The sequence below is a fragment of the Dothidotthia symphoricarpi genome (genome assembly GCF_010015815.1).
Source record: "Dothidotthia symphoricarpi CBS 119687 unplaced genomic scaffold P153scaffold_11, whole genome shotgun sequence".
NCBI classification, from domain to species: domain Eukaryota; kingdom Fungi; phylum Ascomycota; class Dothideomycetes; order Pleosporales; family Dothidotthiaceae; genus Dothidotthia; species Dothidotthia symphoricarpi.
The window spans coordinates 634,071-652,964 of NW_022985018.1; the positions used below are offsets into that span (position 1 = coordinate 634,071).

An 18,894-nucleotide genomic window follows, 5' to 3' on the forward strand; every position below is an offset into this window, starting at 1 on the left:
CGGAAATAGTGTGGCCTTCACCTTTACATACTCTTCATGTAAAAGGTCTTCCTTGCATGCTCTTGTCGCTGAATTCTTCGACCTCCTATTGACCAGCACTGAATCTCCAACATAGAAACGCGTTACCTGACTCACGTTGACGAGCGCACGCTTCATGTCGAGGGTTTGGCCTTGCTTGCTCCAGAATGCTGCTAGCCAAGTTTGAGTTCTGCCAGACTTGTTTATCATGCCCAAGCCTTAATCTCATAAGACGAAGAACTCTTCCAACAATCTCGGTTTTCCGTTCTGGTCAAGTCGGCCAACCCACCGTGCTGGCAAGAAGCTAGTCCAGAATCCCCCATTCCGATCCATATCTGCGTTGATAACACACCCCCATAGCCTCGTCTCTTGAACGGGCCAGCCTGTTACTGAGTCAACTTGGCTCTCTTCCATCTCAATTAGCCGACGTGACACTACTACGTGTTGCTGTGAGTCCCATAGTCCCTCACGGGGTGGATTTCGTGCTAAGAGAGCTACAGCCTCGCGGCGAGTAGAAGGGCAGCGACAGCGTGTCGCGACAAAGTGCAACTGAGGAATGATGGAGATGTCGAAGGTATAATGTGCAGCATAGGCCGTGGTGGGAGCCATGGAGTCGATGACTAATCTGGCATGGTGTATGATCTCTTTGAACTGATCATTGTGGGCGTCGTACTGAGTTTCGGAAGCTTCATCTGAGCAAGAAAGGTATATGAATGTAGAGTAATACGATGCCTTAAGCGCACTCGACGCAACCCGTTCTTCTTTTGAGAGCTTATTGTTTTGTTCGAAGAGATCAAAGTTCTGTAACCAAGAATGGTGACATGCCAGGAGGTTACTTTGATTTTGGAGGTCTTGGACGCTTAACTGGGTATTTTCCAATAATTTGCGACCCACAATTCGCAGGTGGAGTACGCTTGCATTTCTGAGCTCGTAACAGGTCTCCTGCGCCTCGAAAAGGCTGGTAAACGGTTGTGGCAAGAGAAATGATGGCGTCGGTAATGGTATATCCAAGTCTTCCTCAGCTTCGACCCCATATAGTAAGGCGGACGTTACTCCGCGTATGAAAATTGGGACAAGCTTGTCTTCGATCAAAGTCGTCGTGCGAAGTGGCGAATCGTGTTGTGGCTTTTGCCGCCGTTCTGAGATGAGCTTGAGACCATTCCTCATGTGCGTAAAGCCGGTATGATAGTTGCCTTGCAAAAATTCGATACAAATGAAGAGCAGACACGTCACAAGACCAATCTCCGAGGAGTAGCTTGCCTCAGCCATGCGCTCAACTAGACATCCGATGGACTTGTTATAGTGAAGCAATAGTACTTTCCGTTCATTGTCAGCTATCAACCTCGAGCGAGCGTGCTTCAAGCTCCCGGGCTCGGTTTGACAGAGGTAACCGAGAGCCGTCAGCGCATGACGTACTGCGGGCTCAGCGTGAGCCATCTGAAATGCTATTCGAGACCAGAATTCCCTGTCAAAACTGGTGGACAATGCGGGGCGGGCGCAATGATGATAGAACTCCAGATAACGCACGCTGTCGCCAAAGACAGTAAAGACCGACATGGCCTTTTGGGGACTGGAATCTTGGCTGTCGCTCCAATCTCGAAATTGGAAGCATCCACTAGTTGGTACATATCCGTCGCATTTGCGGCCGGTGCTTGTGCATCTAGCTAGGTTAACACAGTTATGCGACTAATGTGATCACAAGCAGCGTGCTTACTTGAGGCAATTAGGCTTGGCTTCGTCACACTTTACGTGTCGTATTCTGCAAGGCAGTTAGATAGTGGCCCCTTGAGCAATATATAATCTGACGGCCATTGCGCTTATATCAATTTCAACGTACTTGCACGTTTTGCAGCCGGTCTTCACTTTAGGGTTACGTCTGCGAGTTCGTTTGGGCACTTTAACCATCGAGGACATATTGTGCGGGAACTATCAACTTTGGTTGGAGTAAGAAGCATGTTCATGACGAGACACCTTGGGGACAGATATTCTGATATGGCATCCAGGAGTTGAGAGTACGGGAAGCCACTAAACATTCAAGGTGTAGTTGCCTTCGAGCTATCACGTGGTTTTACGAGCCGGCCAATCGTATGTCGATTTCTTCCGGTGACTGTTGTGTTGGTAAGGGCGATTCCCCGGTCTGCATCACTAGTTTAGGACTAGCGCGCGAGCTATAGAGCTCGCGCCTCCTCCATAGTAAATCCACAACTCTTACACCACACATACTACGTTCAATATGTTGTAGCGTCGGAGTTTGTACATTCCAAGCCCATGCAGCCACATGCGAAGAAAAAAAGGAAGTGAACCGTAAAAGTTTGTACAATTCGTTATTAGCTAGACGGGGGATGAGCCGGAGCGAGTCCTCTGGCGATCAGGCATTTGGAGTGGCTGAGTGACTGTGCTTGTTCCACCACTTGCAGGTCGACTAGCTTCGCTACAACCCCTGTCTAGCTTATAACGGATTGTACAAACTTCTACGGAAGTACAAAAGCAAAGACAAAATAAACAACAGAACAGGTTAATTAGCACTTACACGTACAGAAGAATTGCAGGATTCCTTCAAACGAATGGTTGACGATTCATGGCGATATTCATATTCTCACGTGAAGGTATCCCACGTGATAAAACACATTGCCTTGTGGTGTGTCGCGTCGCTGCTTGTCGCGTTCACCGCCAAGCTTATAATTGAGATGAAAAACAAGAGGCAAAAACATGCAACAGTATGGATTTGCTATCGTTCCTAGTTTAAAGGAGCTCGCATTTTTGCTGCACCGCATGGCCCTGCGCACGAACACACACTTTACGTACCTTGCCTACCATACTTAAACCACAATGCTCTTGAACTCCGATGGTAACATCGGCTGAGTCAGTGTTAGCATGTAACACTGGTGCTACTGTCCAAGAAGATCGTGGTCGCGTGACCAGAGAAGCGGAGTCTAACACCTCCGGTCTTGGCAAGTTGTATCTAGCTCAAAGCCTGGAAGCAAAGATTACACAATCCCCGTTTTACACCTTCTTCGTCGCCGACCAGAACTGAGTAACTACCCGTGCCATCAGCGACCGTTCTCACTCTTCACAAGAAAACGCCAGTCACTCACCATAAGTGAACTTCAGCAACGTCTCCAGCTGCTCAACATACAGGCTGTCGATGCTCTTCCTTGACGTATGGTCCACATCGAACCCGAGCAGATCTGCCAGCTGGAGCACTTCCTCCGCGGAGAGCTGGAGAGCGGTGTGGGTGCCCCATTTCAGCGCTGCATACACGTCAACCCAAGTTTGGCGGTGAACGGATCACAAGAAAAGTACAAAGGTCAGGATTCGAGGAAGGGAGGACAGTAACGTACGTCCAAGGTTGATCCACACTCCACCAGGCTTCAGCAGCCGATGTATGTTGCTCAGGAAGTCAACCACGTTGTTGGAAATGTCGATGAAGAACAGCGTGACAACGGCGTCGAACTCACCGTCCCGGGGAAACATCTCCAAGAAGTCGCCCTCGACGAGCTTGACGGCATTATTTGGCCAGTGGTCCGGCACTGTTAAGGCGGAGTAGCGCGAGGAGGGGTTGGCCTGATGCGTCCATTTGGTCACGAAGGGCTGCAGGGTGTGCTGGTGCAGCGACCTCGTGTGGTTCATTAGCAGGTGGTAGGCCAGGATGGAGCCGTAGTCCAGCTCGTTGGCCGTGACGTCGTACCCTGCGCCGATGTGAGGCCGCGCCCTCAATTCAACGAAGTAAGATAGACGCACCGAGATCAGCGATATCGCTTGCCAGCCTGCCCATACCGCTTCCGGGTACAAGCACCTTCTTCCCTATTCCGTTCCCGCCAAAATGTTGCTCGAGCCCATGCAGAACAGGCGGAAACACGGCCTGCCTCTCCTTTGCGCCCTGCGTGCTCCAGTCTCGCGAAAGATGTCCAAACGCTAGATCCACAACTCCGAACTCCGCGTCTTCCTCGTCCTCCAGTGCTCGTGGGCCGGTATGGTAATCCTCCCTTGCAATCTGTGCGATCTGTTCTGAAAACCGGGCGTTCACCTCAATCCCCTTCCTGGCTTTCTCGAAGTGCGCAGGATAGCCGAGCTTATTGCTTATCGCCCTTTGCGCGGGCGTCTGCTTGGCATACCGTGCATGCTTCCGCTGGAGCACTTGCTCGGCGAGGAACGGATACTGCTCGAAAGAGTTGATGCAGTGCGCCAATCCATCGGTAAGGGAGGGATATCTCTTCCTTCTCCCGCCTTCGGGTGTGCGCACGGATTTGGCGGGCTCGGCGGAAGCTTCGAAGGCTTCTTTAGAGATTGGCGCAAGAGGAGCGGCAAGCGGGGAGTTGAGCGCAACGTGAAAAGCTTCGGCGCGCTCGGAGAGGGAGGAGAGGAGAAGTGCGATGTCGGACAACGAGGCGGAGCCACGAAGAGCGAGGTAGAGGGGGAAGACGACGCAGAGGAGGAGAGTGAGGAAGTGGGTGAGGTAGATCGAGGTGCGCATCGTTGTGCTTGTGGCTTCAGATAGATGTGGGTGAGGAGGATGGGTTCTTGCTGTTAGTAGCACACGAGGATGGTGGGAGGGCGGGAAAGACACTACGAGTGGATGATACAGTAAGACACTCTCTCGGAGATAAGGTACTGTGACATCAGAAGCATGCTGTGCGTCAATGGTAGTATCTGATCACAGCGTACTGACCAGGCGCCTTCTTCCATCATACACAGGAAGCTGACTATTTAGGCTTTCGGTTATACTGCAACGATCACGACCTCGTCATCTCTCCGTGCCTACTCTCTGTTTCCTTCCTGGCTGGATGATGGCCATGGCCCGTTCAATTCTATTCCTCTGCGTACTCGCCGTCCTCCCCAGCGCCCACCTCTCATATGCGCACGAATGGAGCGAGACACAATCACAAAAGTGCAGCAAGCTGCTGACACGCAAAGAATGGCGGACGTTGACGCATAGCGAGAAATCCGAGTGGGTGGGAGCTGTCAAGGTGCGCCCTCCTTCATCACCCTAGGTAGCGCGTATGTTGCTGATGCCGAGTAGTGCTTAGCAAGCATACGTCACGAACGGCTATCCTTGACGAAAGATCAGACGGTGCTTGAGGGAAAGAGGAGCCTGTACGACGACTTCTCTTACTCGCACGCATCAGTGGAGCATAGCGCGCATAGGAATGCTTACTTTTTGCCGTGGCGTGCGTTCCATCCCTCCCTCTCTCCCTCCCTCCCTCCCTCCCTCCCGCTCCTTCCCGAGCACATGCTGACGTGGGCGCAGACCGCTGGTTCACCTACCTATTCGACACCTCCCTCCGCCACACTTGCGGGTACAGCGGGCCAACACCATACTGGGACTGGTCGCGCGATCATGCAGACCTGTTCGACTCGCCAGTGTTCGAGGACTCGCCGGAGTATGGGTTGGGCGGGACGGGGGACTGCGATTCCTCCCCAGAGGCAGACTGTACCGTCACTACCGGCGCTTTTGCCCCGTCCACCGGGAACTTCGAGCTTGCCTGGCCCATTCCCCACCCGCTGCGAAGGAACCTGACGCTCATAACCGGTTGGTTCCCCCATGAGCTGCCTCAAAACCGCACCCTCGGCCCGGAGTTTGTGCGCAATTCGACCGAGCAAACCACAGGCGACTTCTTCAAGTTCCAGTACGCAATGACGCTACTGCACAACCACGTACACAATTTCGTTGGGGGCGATTTGGCGGGAGACTGCTCGAAGGCCCTGCCGAAGGAGGATTGCCAGGGCATGGCAATAAGCTTCACGCCTAATGACCCGCTTTTTTGGCTGCATCATGCGCAGCTTGACCGGTTGTGGAGTGAGGTGCGCCCCCGAACCCCATGCTAGTTTCCCGCTCCACATGTCTGCTGCAGTATATTCTTACTGACATGAGTTGTACAGTGGCAACGCCACCACCCATCGAACTTCGCCGCCTTCTCCGGCATACCCCTAAACCCGCACAACATGACCGACCCACGCTACGACCTCGACGCGCACGCAGATCATCAGATGTCTTTCGACGTTCAGAGTGTGCCTGTGGCGCCAAGGAGGGTGTTTGATACGGAGGGTTGGCCGTTGTGTTATCGGTATACAGACGAGGAGTGAGGGGTACCAGATCAGACTGATACTGCATAAACTGTCGAGATTCCATTCCGCTAGGCCTAATGGGGCAGGAGCTCAGTACCAAAATGTGCTGCTTAGCGATATTTTCCAATCTCTTCTGCGGGGCCCAGCAAACCAAAGGATGTTATGGGAAAATTGAGATTATCGGTCAGAATCTTCTTGTCTCTAATTGGCTTAATCGAACTTTTGTCTCATTAGACCTAGCAGAACGGAATGTCGACAGTTCATGCGGTACTATATCTTGGAGTACTTGCTTGTACAGGGTCTTCAGAGTTGATCAGCGTACTACACATCTACCGCAATCTTCGCTGTGGCGTACTGCCCTCCCGATGCTTTTCGACTACGGGCAACGAAAGGGTTGGCACTCATACAATATGGCCGGTCCAGTCACATCAGGGTCACGTTCGCTATAGTCATATTTCCTATCCTGCCCATCTCATGCCCACTATGTCAACTAGCCTCTTGAAATCTCTCATACATCTCCGATGTCCACTCGTCATGCTGGCTCTCCATCCAATCATGCACTTGTCTCCAGTCCCGGCAGGTATGCACAGTTCCTCCGCCCGTAGCGACTTTGTCCCCATTAGCCACTCTCATGCCCGTGCCGCCCGACTCCAGGGTTGTGTCGGCGGCGCAGAGAATGCCCTGCCGTAGGTAATGGAAGCAGTGCGCCGTATGGTCCGACCCGTCGTCCCCGTTGACAAGTGCCGCGCGTATGTGGTTAAGGCAGTGCATCTGATGCCACATCGACACCCCAAATGCGAAGTGCTCCTCCCCTAGAAAAACGAAGCCCTTGCCGGGAGGGCGAATCGCGTTCCATTCAGCCCAGGCGGGGATGCCTTCCATCCCGTAGTGGAAGGGGTCGTCGTGAAAGGCGGCTTGGATGGTGCGGACCTTTAGGGGGAGCTCACGAGGTCGGTCGCCAGTGAGGTAGGCTTACTGTGAGTCAGTCATGAGTGTGAAGAGAGGCTGGGATATGGCGCACTGTATTCCCGCGTTCCGCGCGTTAAGATACGGAAGGAGAAGAAGAGGGCGCCTAAATTCAGGACGAGACAGACGCTCAGCACTGCGAGCAAGCCGTGGGAAGGGCCGCGTAGTTGGGGTGTCAGAGATTTAGGGAACATCTTGGTATGCTGGTAGGGTGGTGCGTTGAGGGTAACAGAGGAAGGCGAGAAGATTGTTCAGCGCCAGGAGCGGGCGAACATTGTTAACACATCTATGGCCGTATCTGCTCTCACTTGGGTGGGCAAATCGCGCGTTGTTCAGAAGAGTGGGGCAGGAGGAGACGCACTGCTGAGATGTTCTGCTCACCAGAGCCCTTAGCCGTCTCCAAATTCGAAGAATCTCGTCGATGACGTAGAGAACGCCAGTAAGCAGAGAAGCATACGCATGGCAGTTTATAGCTCCACAAAAACTGACCTACTCATAGGGAAAGCAGATAAACTAATGCGGAGGATGCACTAATGCACGGACGGTCTCGGGACAGTACGATTGAAAAGTACGGTTTCAGATAGTCTTCTATTTTGAGTACTAGCGCAGCATCCACGTAATCTTAAAAATCCACGTAATAGGAATTATTTGTATAGACTATTACTACTAAATCTTCCTTTACTCCTCTAAAAATTAACTTAACGCTATATTTTTTACGCTGACTTACAAGAATTAATAAAAATTAATAAATTGCTCCTACCTGTGTTTAAACTTCTAACCTACAAAAAGAATAAGAATCTTTTACTAACAACTATAGTATAGAAGTTTTAATGTAAGGTTGCGTAGTATTTTAGAATATATAGAGACGTAAAAGAGATAGTAATATAATAAATTATTTAGTCTACGCACTTTCTAAAACAAAATTAAACAAGCTGTATAGGGCGCGCGTAGGCAGCTTATTAAGCTTAAGATTGGCTGGATTAACAGGACTACTAGGGATAATAATAGGCAACGATTTTAATATTCTAGTAAGAGAACAATAACAACAACACGAATTTGCAATAATTAGGATAACTTAAACAGTTAAGTAGTAAACGATTTGTATAGGTTAAGTAGTACTAAATGTTCTAATTAAAACTGTTGTTAATAGAAAAAACGGCTAATCTATATCTAGTATTCTATCCAATCTCTAACCGTACTTTTCAATTGTACTGTCCGGAGACTATCCGACTAATGCACGTCAGCATCCAGGCGCCCAATCATGCTTGGCACCGGGATCACCCGCCCGTGTTGTCGATCTAGGTCCTTGGCGCCGACCTTACCTCTACACCACCAGCCATCATCGCACTATATGCACTACAATTAAAGCATGCGCTACTCCTACTGTCCCTTTCTAGTAGTGATCGTCGACCAGAAGAGGGGATGATTTCCTCGGCTTGACTCAGGAATGCAGGAATGGGGAATTATTGCGCAATATGATGTCAAGCCTCATTACCTTCCACATCGAGCCATAGTGCTACCGTCTTCAGGTTAAAAGTTCACTTACCTCAACACGCGAAGGATGCTTGCCATTATACCCCGTCTGTGTTCTAGAGGTTTATGGACTGGGGGCTGTCGGCCTATACAACGTGGTACATTGATGAAATACCTATTATGGCGGCAACGCTGCGCCGGTTGGCACAAGACCATTGACCAAACATAGGAAGCTCTGATTATCCCACGTTGTTGTTTACTACTGGCTGAATAAAGTCATCTCCTAAACCGTCGACCAATGACTCGGGTCCCTCTACAACACCTCAACACAAACTAAACATTTCATACAGACGGTACTCACTGCTCATCGACACGTATCCTGGCAACGTTAGGCGTGCAGGCACGGGTCGTTATCAGCACGGCATCGTAACTCAACAGCGATCGCTTCTCTGTGCAGGTCTACGGGTGTGCGGACAAGGAACCGGACCTACATGTAACCTGGAGAAGTTAGCAGAACTACTCTAGCTGTTACTCAAATCTGACCGGTTAATTTGTTGATCGTAATGACCCTAGACAAAGTACATTTGAAGATACACAAGACTTATCTGTCTCGGAGTATAACAACCTAAACAGGAAAACAGTTCAGAGTTGAACCACACAATTGGGCATTATCTTGAAGATACAGGGTCAATTGAAGTCTGTTTGCATCCTTATCAGATTCCAAATCAATAGCAGAACCTCACTCGCATCAACTTCCGCTTTTGGTTCGTTGGGCATTATCAGGGATGCGAACCGACGTGAATTGATCCTGTAACTCACATATGATTGATAGTCTACACCGTGTCGCAAACCGTATGTTACTCTGCCAATCAGCTAATTATGGGTATTAAATGTTTCTTAGTAATAGGTCAGACCCCTTGTTTTGTGGGCTCGTTGTTCACTATCTTATCACTCTTACCCGCCTCCAGTCACATCGGTACAAGGCGATTGAATTCAAATCCTACTAGTCCGGGATTCCTAACGGCAGAGCAATATACAGTTTCCAACATGGAGTAGATTTCAAGTGTCGTACTAACAAGGAACAAGCTTTCAAGTGTCGTACTAGCATGGAACAAGCCCACAGTGCATTGGGTCCAAAGTCTTACTTGCTTTCATACCACTTGTGTCCCACTTCACCACAATGCTTACGGACTCCATAGTACGGACGCAGATCTCTACTCTAACGCTATTCCGACTGTTTCTGTACCAATATCACGCAACCACGTCAAACGCTACACGAGAGAGCGCTAACCTATCATGCAGCTATAGCAGACATTGATCGTACGACGGATATTCCCTCTGTAAGGACTTGTTCTCCTTCGGATAGCGAAACGCATAAATACCCAAGAGCATGATGAGCACTAACAGCATCTCATCAGCGAGCCACTTCTTCGCCTCGCCCAACGAAAGCATCCACTCACCGCCAAACTCCAAAAATGCAATTCACTGTCACCCTGCTCAGCCTCGCCAGCCTCGGCCTGAACATCCTCCCTGCTCTGTCCGCAGCGGTTCCCGCCGCTGACTTGGCTCGCCGCGCCGAGGAGTCAACCACCCATGTCTATCTCTCTGACAACAACGAGAAGCGGCACACCTACGGCGTAGGTGATGATGAGATCGCAAAACGGCACAGCTACGGCTTAGATGAAGACGAGATCACCAAGCGCGACAACAACGAGAAGCGACACACCTACGGCGTAGGGGATGATGAGATTGCAAAGCGACACAGATACGGTTTTGATGAAGACGACATTGCAAATGAAGATAAGCGCAAGAATAACGAAAAGCGACACACCTACGGCGTAGGTGATGACGAGATCGCATGAGTACAGGAGCGATACCGACGAGAACCTGCATGTCTACCGCTCGGCTGCGGATAACTGAAGTCTCGCATGAACGAGTTTCATAAGTGTCTATAGCGTGTTCCATGGGCGAGCGCCGCAACCCACCAACTTTGCGCCCCTCTTTAAGCGTATGATTTTGCCACGTTCGTTACATAGCAGTATACATATATGAATAGAGTGGATCAAGTAGTATCTCGCGTATTCTTTTTGCACGTACGTGTATCATGTCTAGTTTCCCTACTGCATAAACTAGTGAAAAGCTGCACGACTAGTGATAAGGCAGGCAGCCAAGCCCTAAAAGCTGCAATTGATTGACTAAATTGGGACGACTTCTCGTTAATTTAACCGTGTTTAAATCCTGTCATTCGAGCTTGGCTGCCTGCCTAATCAGGGTCGGTTGCGCAGCTTTTGACAAGTTAATGCGGTAGAGTGGATAGCAAGCTGGATACCTGCTTCATTTAAAGCCAATAGAGTGCCGTTGCGTTGAGCTGTTGTACGTTAAGATAAGAGAGGGGTGCGGCGCTCGCCCGTGTATGGCGATTCTAAGTGTCTACTTCCAATCATGCTCTCCTTTTGAATTGCTGTATCTGGACCGAAGAAGTTGTAGCAGCAGATAAAGCTGCGCACAAAAGTTACTAAGATGAAAATAAGGCTTTCTATCGTACACACATGTCTTCGGGTGTTTTGGCAGTAGGAAGTAGTTACGTGTCAGAGCAATACGCGTTTAGAAGCAAACCACACATGATTATTGCAAGACATGACAGTTCTCCAGCCTGTATCTACAGGTACTCATCCGGCATCGGGATAAGCGTCTCGTTGTTAGCCGCACACATAGCCGGATGTTCCTCAGGCAGAGCCTCTATGTTAGCCATCTTGACGTCCGAGCACTATCTTCGGATCAGCACAAGCTCTACTATTTGCAAGCCGAAGCAACTAACATAGTGTTCCACATTCCCCGTCCTCGGATCCCTCGCCTCGAAGTACATGACTCCCATCTCGTCGACCTCAGTCTGAAATGGTATCGTGACGTTCACACATAGCTGACCTGAAGGCTGGATGGGCACATCCTGCAGGATGATGTGAGGGAAGTCGTCTCTCTTCCTTGGCACTCTTTGCCGGGTATAGAGGGCCGTCACAAGGTCCCCAGGATGACCGGAAAAGGAGAGGAAACCGCGGGAGCGGCGGGAGTATCGTTGGGGGTTGTGCACTATCTCCCCTTCTCTGTCTCAACCTACGCTACTGCTGGACCGGAGACGGAGGGGAACGTACCGCAGAAAGGGTTGTACCGATCTATCTCTGGCCGAGTCCTGGGGTTTGGAGCGCGTGACGACCATGGAAACTGGACGTGGAAGCCAGCGTGCGCGGCAGATATAAGGTTGATGCTGAGGGCAAGCAGGCAGGTGATTGCGGTGAGGAGGGAGGGCATGGTTGACAGAGGTCAAGTGCAGCACGGTGCAGAGAGCGAGTGCAAGATAAAGTATGCTCAGACGGTCTAACGCCAGAGTTGGGTGGCCGTCGAAGCCCGGCGAATCGCCCCATCTCCCTTCAGACCCTTCATACCTGCCAGTCACGGTCACACTCCCGAAATGGCGGGTCGCCGAGTTGGGTGACGTCTGAACTATGTGGACCCTGTGATGCGCGCTAATTATGCGAGCTGGCAGGTGGGGTTCGGGCCGCCTGCCACACGGACGCAGGGTACAGAGTCAGCATCTAGCGCCATCTCTAGCTTCCTCCACTGCTGATAAGGGCCGGGGTTTCGATTGACTATACTCCTACTCTCTCTGGCGTGGTGAGCAGTAAGGCGTACCAGGCGTCATGCAGTCCCGCGTTCTGGGCTGTTACCTGGCACTTGCGCCCCCGCCTGCTTTAACCTTGGCTTCGCTCACGGCGTTCCCTCTCTCTCCTCTCGCTCTGCTCTTTGGCCGCCCCTCGCCATGTTCTCCTCCAAAGCAGAGTCCAATTCACCCGAGTATGCGCCCTTGGCGCTACACGACGATGGCGAGGACTCCGTCGCAACTCTTGAAAAGCCCTCCCAGCTGCCCAAGCTTATCCTCTATTTCTCATTCGCCCTAGCACTGCTATCAGCAGTGAACGTCGCCCTCCTCCCCATCACACTATCAAGATATCAAGCCTACCCCTTCTCCGACTCCGAGCTCAAGGCACTCCCCTATGGCGACGCTAGGCTGGGATTGGATAGGGCAGCGAGGATGATCCCCCCTCCCCAGGTCTATCACCACGCTTGGCCGGATAGGATTGCACGGGTGAGCCGGAAGTTGAAGAACGCCGTGTGGGGTCAGGGGGTGCAGGTGTATGTTACTGTCGAGGTCCGTATTCCGTACTTCCTCGTTCTCCATTCCCTTCGATAAGCCCTCCGCCTATTTTCAGTGTCTACCGGTATGTGTGCAGCTGCTAACGCCGGAGAAGGATTCGGCAATTATGCGCTTCCCCATCCCCTCCACAAGAGTCAACGCCTGCGCGATCTCCTGGCGGCCGCCTCCCGAGTTCTCTGCGCGTGCCAAGGACATCACAACCAAGGGGGATATAACGGAAATCGAAGTCTGGCAGCTTATCGCGCCCTCGGCCACCTCCGCCACTGTCTCTTCCAGTATAGACGAACTCGACTATGACACCTTATCGTACTCGACCCTTCCCGTGCGTGGAGAGCTGCTCGGCGTGCTAGACCTCACAGCTAAGCCGAATAGCACAACACTGGAGTTCGGATGTCCCAGTGAGGCGGAGAGTCTGATAGTGGAGATGAGGTGCCAGCGCGTGGCGTGTCATGTGAGCTTTAAGCAGATTGATATGGCGCCGAACTTTGGGTTTGAGTTGGTGAGAAGGAGGAAATGAGCGGGGCAGGGTGGCTATGTAGCTTTCAATCAGTGTCATTGCTCACGTAGAATGAATCCCGTCTCTATGTCTGGTGACTCTTCGAATCACTGGGCACCTGTAGCCCCAATAAACTCACCTAACCCGGCGGCCTACTGCGCTGAGGGCTCTCCCGCACATGGAATTGGACCTACAAGATTTCTCCATCCACAGCTCTTCAGTAGCTACAAAGGCTATAGTTCCAAGTTCCAAGTTGACGCTATTACAAAAGAGGATGTAGATCGTTGTCAAACAGGGTAACGAAGCGGCTAAAATCGTCTATTGACTCACAATCACTCCACTCCATCCCCTCCTCAACCATCACCTAGCTACGCAAAACCCACCCAGCCGTCATGTGCCCAACACACATCGAGCACAATATGACCACTCAACTCGACGCCGCCTCGATCGCCCGTGTCTCCCTACACGATCCCGCCCACTTCAGCATCCAGTACTCCCAAACCCTTCATCGCCTGGTGCTCCTGCAACACTGGAACATCCCCACTGGCTCGAAGGTGCTGGAACTAGGATGCGGGCAGGGAGACTGTACGACTGTCCTTGCCTCTGCTGTGGGCGAGCAGGGGAGGGTGGTGGCGGTCGATCCGGCGGAACTGGATTATGGTGCGTCCTTTCGCTTTTCTACCTTGTCTGTCCTGGCGGTGCGAGCGGAAAGCAGCGGACTGATGCTCCTGTAGGTGCCCCGTATACTCTCGGCCAAGCACAGGATCATATCTCGCACGGCCCGCTGGGTAGCCGGGTTACTTGGGTCCAACAATCCCCCCTGGACTACCTCTCCTCCCTCCTCTCCCCCTCTGCCACCTCCTCGCCGCCCGCCAGCGAAAGCAAGGCATTTGACGCAACAGTGCTCGCCCACTGCCTATGGTACTTCCCCTCCCCCTCGCTCATCCTTTCCACCTTCCGCGCCCTCAAGCAGCACAGCAAGCGTCTCCTCCTTGCTGAGTGGTCGTTGGTAGCGACGCACCCCTCTGCCCAGCCTCACGTATTAGCTGCGCTCACCCAGGCAGCGCTGGAGTGCCGTAAACCCAACAGCGTCTCCAACGTCCGCACGGTGCTGGGGCCAAAGCGGATCACCGAGCTGGCCCTGGCTGCCGGGTGGCAGCTGGAGAGTGAGACCCGCGTGCAAGGTGGGGAGGGGTTGTTGGACGGACAATGGGAAGTCTCTGCTTGTCTTTCTTCCTCTTTAGAAAGGGAAGTAGAGGAGCTAGTGAGTGATGAGAGAGAACGGGGGGTGATCCTTGCGTCACGGGACGCGTGTGAGGCGAGCTTGGAGGGTGTGCAGGGGGGTCGGAAAGGCGTTAGGGCGATGGATGTTTGGGCTGCTAGTTTCATCTGATCTCTGACTCTGCTCTACTATAACCTCGTGCTGTACTCTACTATCTCTGCGTATCCTTGGTGATCATGGGTTGGCTTGCCACATGTTGATCAGTACTTGGTTCGTACCATTCACCGTTAAGACGCCGACAGCGACAACGGCATTTATCTAGCAATACATTCCATTTGTGTCGGCCTCAGACTTTCCCCAGAGCAGTATCAGCTTCAGAAACCACTACAAGAGCTAGAGTTCGGTTTGATATGTCAAAACCTAGTTGAAAGTAAACCGAATTTCTCCTTTACAGTAAATCGATTTCTGTTTTAGAGTAGACTGACGATTTTGGTTTACTTTAGACCGGCTCTGGTTTCTAGGAAACATCCTTTCTTCCGATACCTCGACCCTCAGCAGTTCTGTTCTTGCCAAAGTCGTGTCATGCATTTGATATTTGTATTCAAGTTTGTTGTATCCTCCTTGGGGTGGTTTGTGTATAGTACCATTGTTGCGGTCAAACAAGTGTACACAATTCCTTTGGGGTGTGCGGCCATGATGTGATTTTTCTTGTGGTGTCCAGCGTGCGAAGAGATACTGTGCGGTTATTAACAACGCAAGCAGCCGTTCGAAATTCTAAGAGATCGCTTTGTGTACCAACTTTAGTTTTTCATTCAACGACAACCGCAATGCGGAAATGCTCCATGCATATCTCCAACGGCCGCACTACGTTCCTGACAATTTCGCCTCTCCAGTTTTTCCCTCCATCAGTTGCACCCGTGAAGCACCACTTGACAGCTGCTGCATAATCATCTCCGCCTTCGCCGCTCACATTGCCGGACCACTTCAACGCAGCTACTACGTCGAAGGCGTGTTTGGATTCGACATCTGTGGTTGGGGGGTGCTTCTTGCGAAGAGGATGGTCTTCCAACCGGCAACTAAAGCAGAGTTCGAGAAGGATTATGCCGAGAGAATAAAAGTTGCAGTCGTTGGTGGAGAATTCAGTGAAGGAGAGATGAGTGTGGTCGTCTGGGAGGAAGCCCTGTCGGATGAAAGGCTCGCCATACGGAATGATGAGGTTGTTGTCGTCTGAGGGGAAGAAAATGATATCCTCCTTGCAGAGACTAGTTCGTAACCAAGGCGTGAATTGGAGTTGTCCAACCGATGAAGCAACAAGAAGCGCAATTGAGTAGCGTTGACGCCGCGACAAGTAACCTTCGAAATCTTGTGAGAGGATATGGTCAAGCGTGATAGGGACGCTTTTGACATTCTGCCTTCTTCGAATGATCGGGTGGAGATGGTAGATCTCATCGTCATGACTGATAATACCCATGCAATTTCCGCAATCTTCATTACCCAATAGCTGACACAATTGGATGTTATGGTCGGTGAACATATCTACCTCGATCCTCGGTAAGGTGGGTGCATATGGTGCGAAATCCATTGCCTTTGGTCTCGAAATTGCGGTTGATTGAATAGAAGCCGGTGTGGGCAGGGTCGCTGATTGGCAATGAGTGGCTAGCGGCGAGGATGTGATGGCTTTCACCGTGTTCTGAGGAAAGGAGCAACCCAGCATATGGCCGCAACGAAACTCTTTCCAGGACCATGGCCTCTTGACATGCGCTGGGAGAGCAGAAAACACAAGGATGATCTCAAAACACACTTCGGTGAGTGTTCGATGCTCTAGTCGTAAGTTCGCGAAGTGGTACTGCTGACACGAGCACTGCCAGGCGTTCTGCAACGCCTTAAACAGCAAATTCGATCTCTTCGAAGCTTTTTTGAATATTGATACTAGCGTATCAGTCTGCTTAGTATGCCCAGGTGTGGCACTCTCAAGAGCTGAGACTCTGTCGCTAGAGCTCAAGAGCTTTTCCAGGCGCTCATTGCATTCTTTGAGTTGGCCGAGTAGCTCATGCCTGACCCTTTCCCCGATGCTAAACTTTGTTCGAAACATCTCATAATCCAATCTGCCCTTGGCAACAGACAGCTTTGAAGGCCTCGCAAGTGGCTGAAGACTTGGCGATCGACTGGAGTTTTGCCGTTTCGTTCCAGGTGGCAAGAGTTTGTCTTGCACATTGTCTTTATCGAAACACAACTCTTTTTTCAGCTCTTGTGCGATCTCGTTCATCTCAGTAATAGTGTCCTGGTATAGTTGATACGACTCGTGCAATCTGCCCTCTAGTCGTTCCTGCAACGCCAGGTCACCCCATCTTTGGCCACCCGGATCTGCAATGAGCTGCGCAACTTCGTCTGCATCCGGGATAAGTGGCAACAAAAGCTCCCTCAGGTTCTTCTTGTATAGAATTTCGTGAAACTGAATGTTATGCTGGCATTTGGTGTATTCCTTCCGGATCCGCCAGAAGAAGCCGCCAACTTTGGCAACATCACGCCAATGTTCAATACCGCTCACGAGCAGTGGAAAGGCGCCAAGAACGACACCTGCTATTTCTAGACCGCTCATAGGAACATGGGAGATGATTTCAACAAAATAGGGTGGTTTAAGATAAGGAAGAGCAAGAGTTGAGAATGCGAAGGCTGAGACGTGAGTAAGGCGTCGGTTCCCCGCAATTATCGCCCCCAAATGCAACTCCCGCTGCTTTATATGGTAAGACCTCCACCCCACTAACAACCGTCAGACTTTCAAGGCCATTCGCATTTGGATCCTACCCACCGTTTCTGTTGTCAGTTTTTCGATCATTCTTGAATGTGATTTCCTGAAGTTTTAGCGCCGGGTCGCCTTCTGTTGTGAATCCATTCTTGGATCACCGGATGACGACAAATGACGCTGTCAGTGTCGGAGCAATGCCGCTCCTGTCTCATCAACCTGCAGGAAATCATCTCCATTCTGTCCCAGCCGGATCGCAATGATGGGCATATCAAAGATACCCAAGTTGTTGAGGAGCTGGAAAGATTCAGTCTCTTTGTTGGGAACATCGGAGCTCTTCATCGACCCGAGTCGTCCATGTCCATCGAGTCACGATTACACGAAGCTAACGGTGTGCTCACTCACGTGTCGGGCCTCTTAGGCGACTTGGACGAAGTCGTTGCAGAGCTGCTGGACATCGTTTCTGGGAAGAGAGAAGGCATGGTCTCTGTTACTGATAAGGCTGAAAAAGAACATGATGGGGAGATCAGCGAAGTGGGAGAGCTTCGAGAGGAGATTAGTGGGACCATCACTCAACTCTTTAGAATGTCGATCCTCATCCGGCAGGCAGCACCTACCGACCTTTTCGCGAAAGCTCTCAGCCGCAACCGATATCGCTTCAACGATCAGTTCGACATTGCTCACGTTGGTGAGAAGTATCCTAAGCTTGCCACAGATGATTACTCGTGGCTTCGTCAACGTCTTGGACGAGCTATCACGCAAAGACGGCATTACCTCAACTACATGCAGGATCACCGTGAGAGACTAGAAGGAATACTCCACGAGAAGGCGGATAACTCGGCCGTCAACTCTCAAGCTCTTGTCATCAAGCAGCCACTCGATTCAAAGCCAACGCTTGGTCCAGCGAGCCGCCCTTCCTTGTTCACCAAAGCAACTACTGTTACCCCCGAACAAATCACACCTCAAATGCTTGTTGCCGAAGATTCAAACCCAGAGGAAGATGCCCTTTCGTACACGACAATCTCTCACTCGGTCGATAGCGATCATGAGCTATTTACTACCATTCGCATACCGAAACTTGACGACTTGCGCATCGGTAACAAAAGGGAGATAGAATGCCCCTTTTGCTTTCGGATTAAAAGGTTCAAGAGCGAACGTACCTGGAGAAAGCATGTCTTTTCTGATCTTCGTTCTTATGTATGCACGTTTCCAGACTGCGATGCACCATATTTTGGGGATATCAACAAGTGGTTTCAACACGAGATGACATTCCACCGCGTAGTTTACAAATGCTTCCTCTGCCTGAACAGAGTCTTCTATCGCAAGGAGGAATACCTTTCTCATCTGAGGCGGAAACATACGGACGTTCTGGATAACAACGAGCAGCAGCTAGGAATAGATCTCGCTCGAAAGCCGCTTGCTCAAATCCTAGCAAATGATTGCCCTTGCTGCTCAGACTGGGCTGATTCTTTAAGAGAGCGAACAACCCACACGAGAGAATCAGTACCCAATGATATTCTGGCCGTTGTTCCGACGGTCTTCAAACGTCACCTCGCTAATCATCTCGAGCAGCTCGCACTCTTCGCTGTGCCTATTGGTGCTGCAACTGATGACGATAACAACTCGGATCCTGCCATTGAGGAAAGGAGCAAGCACACAAATGCATCACAGCTGTCGACTTTGACTTTTGTCAGTTCCCG

At 51.1% G+C, this 18,894-nt stretch overlaps 10 protein-coding genes across 10 annotated transcripts; 5 read left to right on the forward strand and 5 right to left on the reverse strand.

The window, feature by feature from the left end:
- Positions 1-179: 179 nt before the first annotated feature.
- Positions 180-2,217, reverse strand: P153DRAFT_28521 (uncharacterized protein). The gene is made up of 3 exons (XM_033663384.1): positions 1,856-2,217; positions 1,733-1,777; positions 180-1,678 (listed from the first exon to the last, which is right to left on the reverse strand). Exons 1-3 carry the CDS (start codon positions 1,930-1,932, stop codon positions 244-246), a joined length of 1,557 nt encoding a protein of 518 aa, XP_033523312.1. The 5' UTR covers positions 1,933-2,217; the 3' UTR covers positions 180-243.
- A 132-nt stretch (positions 2,218-2,349) lies between these two features.
- P153DRAFT_431765 (methyltransferase-like protein) lies at positions 2,350-4,492 on the reverse strand (the record flags this gene model as incomplete). Its single annotated transcript, XM_033672925.1, has 5 exons — positions 2,350-2,466; positions 2,824-2,876; positions 3,114-3,269; positions 3,360-3,707; positions 3,760-4,492. 5 exons carry the CDS (start codon positions 4,490-4,492, stop codon positions 2,350-2,352), a joined length of 1,407 nt encoding a protein of 468 aa, XP_033523313.1.
- Positions 4,493-4,811: 319 nt separating this feature from the next.
- On the forward strand, positions 4,812-6,102 carry P153DRAFT_291969 (Di-copper centre-containing protein; the record flags this gene model as incomplete). The annotated part of the gene is made up of 4 exons (XM_033663805.1): positions 4,812-4,985; positions 5,039-5,186; positions 5,267-5,820; positions 5,899-6,102. 4 exons carry the CDS (start codon positions 4,812-4,814, stop codon positions 6,100-6,102), a joined length of 1,080 nt encoding a protein of 359 aa, XP_033523314.1.
- A 324-nt stretch (positions 6,103-6,426) lies between these two features.
- Positions 6,427-7,564, reverse strand: P153DRAFT_423375 (uncharacterized protein). The gene is made up of 2 exons (XM_033672423.1): positions 7,106-7,564; positions 6,427-7,055 (listed from the first exon to the last, which is right to left on the reverse strand). Exons 1-2 carry the CDS (start codon positions 7,242-7,244, stop codon positions 6,571-6,573), a joined length of 624 nt encoding a protein of 207 aa, XP_033523315.1. The 5' UTR covers positions 7,245-7,564; the 3' UTR covers positions 6,427-6,570.
- A 2,434-nt stretch (positions 7,565-9,998) lies between these two features.
- P153DRAFT_386131 (uncharacterized protein) lies at positions 9,999-10,385 on the forward strand (the record flags this gene model as incomplete). The annotated part of the gene is made up of 1 exon (XM_033670498.1): positions 9,999-10,385. One exon carries the CDS (start codon positions 9,999-10,001, stop codon positions 10,383-10,385), a length of 387 nt encoding a protein of 128 aa, XP_033523316.1.
- A 797-nt stretch (positions 10,386-11,182) lies between these two features.
- On the reverse strand, positions 11,183-11,829 carry P153DRAFT_376274 (uncharacterized protein; the record flags this gene model as incomplete). Its single annotated transcript, XM_033669646.1, has 3 exons — positions 11,183-11,290; positions 11,342-11,619; positions 11,673-11,829. 3 exons carry the CDS (start codon positions 11,827-11,829, stop codon positions 11,183-11,185), a joined length of 543 nt encoding a protein of 180 aa, XP_033523317.1.
- Positions 11,830-12,147: 318 nt separating this feature from the next.
- P153DRAFT_367237 (uncharacterized protein) lies at positions 12,148-13,310 on the forward strand. The gene is made up of 2 exons (XM_033668221.1): positions 12,148-12,727; positions 12,828-13,310. The coding sequence occupies exons 1-2, from the start codon at positions 12,338-12,340 to the stop codon at positions 13,248-13,250; spliced, it is 813 nt and encodes a 270-aa protein (XP_033523318.1). The 5' UTR covers positions 12,148-12,337; the 3' UTR covers positions 13,251-13,310.
- A 267-nt stretch (positions 13,311-13,577) lies between these two features.
- Positions 13,578-14,771, forward strand: P153DRAFT_367239 (uncharacterized protein). Its single transcript, XM_033668222.1, has 2 exons — positions 13,578-13,889; positions 13,964-14,771. The coding sequence occupies exons 1-2, from the start codon at positions 13,649-13,651 to the stop codon at positions 14,620-14,622; spliced, it is 900 nt and encodes a 299-aa protein (XP_033523319.1). The 5' UTR covers positions 13,578-13,648; the 3' UTR covers positions 14,623-14,771.
- A 488-nt stretch (positions 14,772-15,259) lies between these two features.
- P153DRAFT_357424 (uncharacterized protein) lies at positions 15,260-17,050 on the reverse strand (the record flags this gene model as incomplete). The annotated part of the gene is made up of 1 exon (XM_033666730.1): positions 15,260-17,050. One exon carries the CDS (start codon positions 17,048-17,050, stop codon positions 15,260-15,262), a length of 1,791 nt encoding a protein of 596 aa, XP_033523320.1.
- A 318-nt stretch (positions 17,051-17,368) lies between these two features.
- Positions 17,369-18,835, forward strand: P153DRAFT_252351 (uncharacterized protein; the record flags this gene model as incomplete). The annotated part of the gene is made up of 1 exon (XM_033662725.1): positions 17,369-18,835. A coding segment is annotated over one exon (1,467 nt), but the record flags the coding sequence as incomplete, so codon positions are not given.
- Between the last annotated feature and the right edge of the window lie 59 nt (positions 18,836-18,894).

Bases quoted from the DNA above. Each gene is read 5' to 3' on its own strand.
- P153DRAFT_28521 (XM_033663384.1), bottom strand. From the start codon at position 1,932: ATGTCCTCGATGGTTAAAGTGCCCAAACGAACTCGCAGACGTAACCCT. The intron at 1,778-1,855 runs GTACGTTGAAAT...ACTGCCTTGCAG, and splicing joins ACCGGCTGCAAAACGTGCAA to AATACGACACGTAAAGTGTG. The intron at 1,679-1,732 runs GTAAGCACGCTG...TAACCTAGCTAG, and splicing joins GCCAAGCCTAATTGCCTCAA to ATGCACAAGCACCGGCCGCA.
- P153DRAFT_423375 (XM_033672423.1), bottom strand. From the start codon at position 7,244: ATGTTCCCTAAATCTCTGACACCCCAACTACGCGGCCCTTCCCACGGC. The intron at 7,056-7,105 runs GTGCGCCATATC...ACTCACAGTAAG, and splicing joins GCGCGGAACGCGGGAATACA to CCTACCTCACTGGCGACCGA.
- P153DRAFT_367237 (XM_033668221.1), top strand. From the start codon at position 12,338: ATGTTCTCCTCCAAAGCAGAGTCCAATTCACCCGAGTATGCGCCCTTG. The intron at 12,728-12,827 runs GTCCGTATTCCG...ACGCCGGAGAAG, and splicing joins AGGTGTATGTTACTGTCGAG to GATTCGGCAATTATGCGCTT.
- P153DRAFT_367239 (XM_033668222.1), top strand. From the start codon at position 13,649: ATGACCACTCAACTCGACGCCGCCTCGATCGCCCGTGTCTCCCTACAC. The intron at 13,890-13,963 runs GTGCGTCCTTTC...ATGCTCCTGTAG, and splicing joins TCCGGCGGAACTGGATTATG to GTGCCCCGTATACTCTCGGC.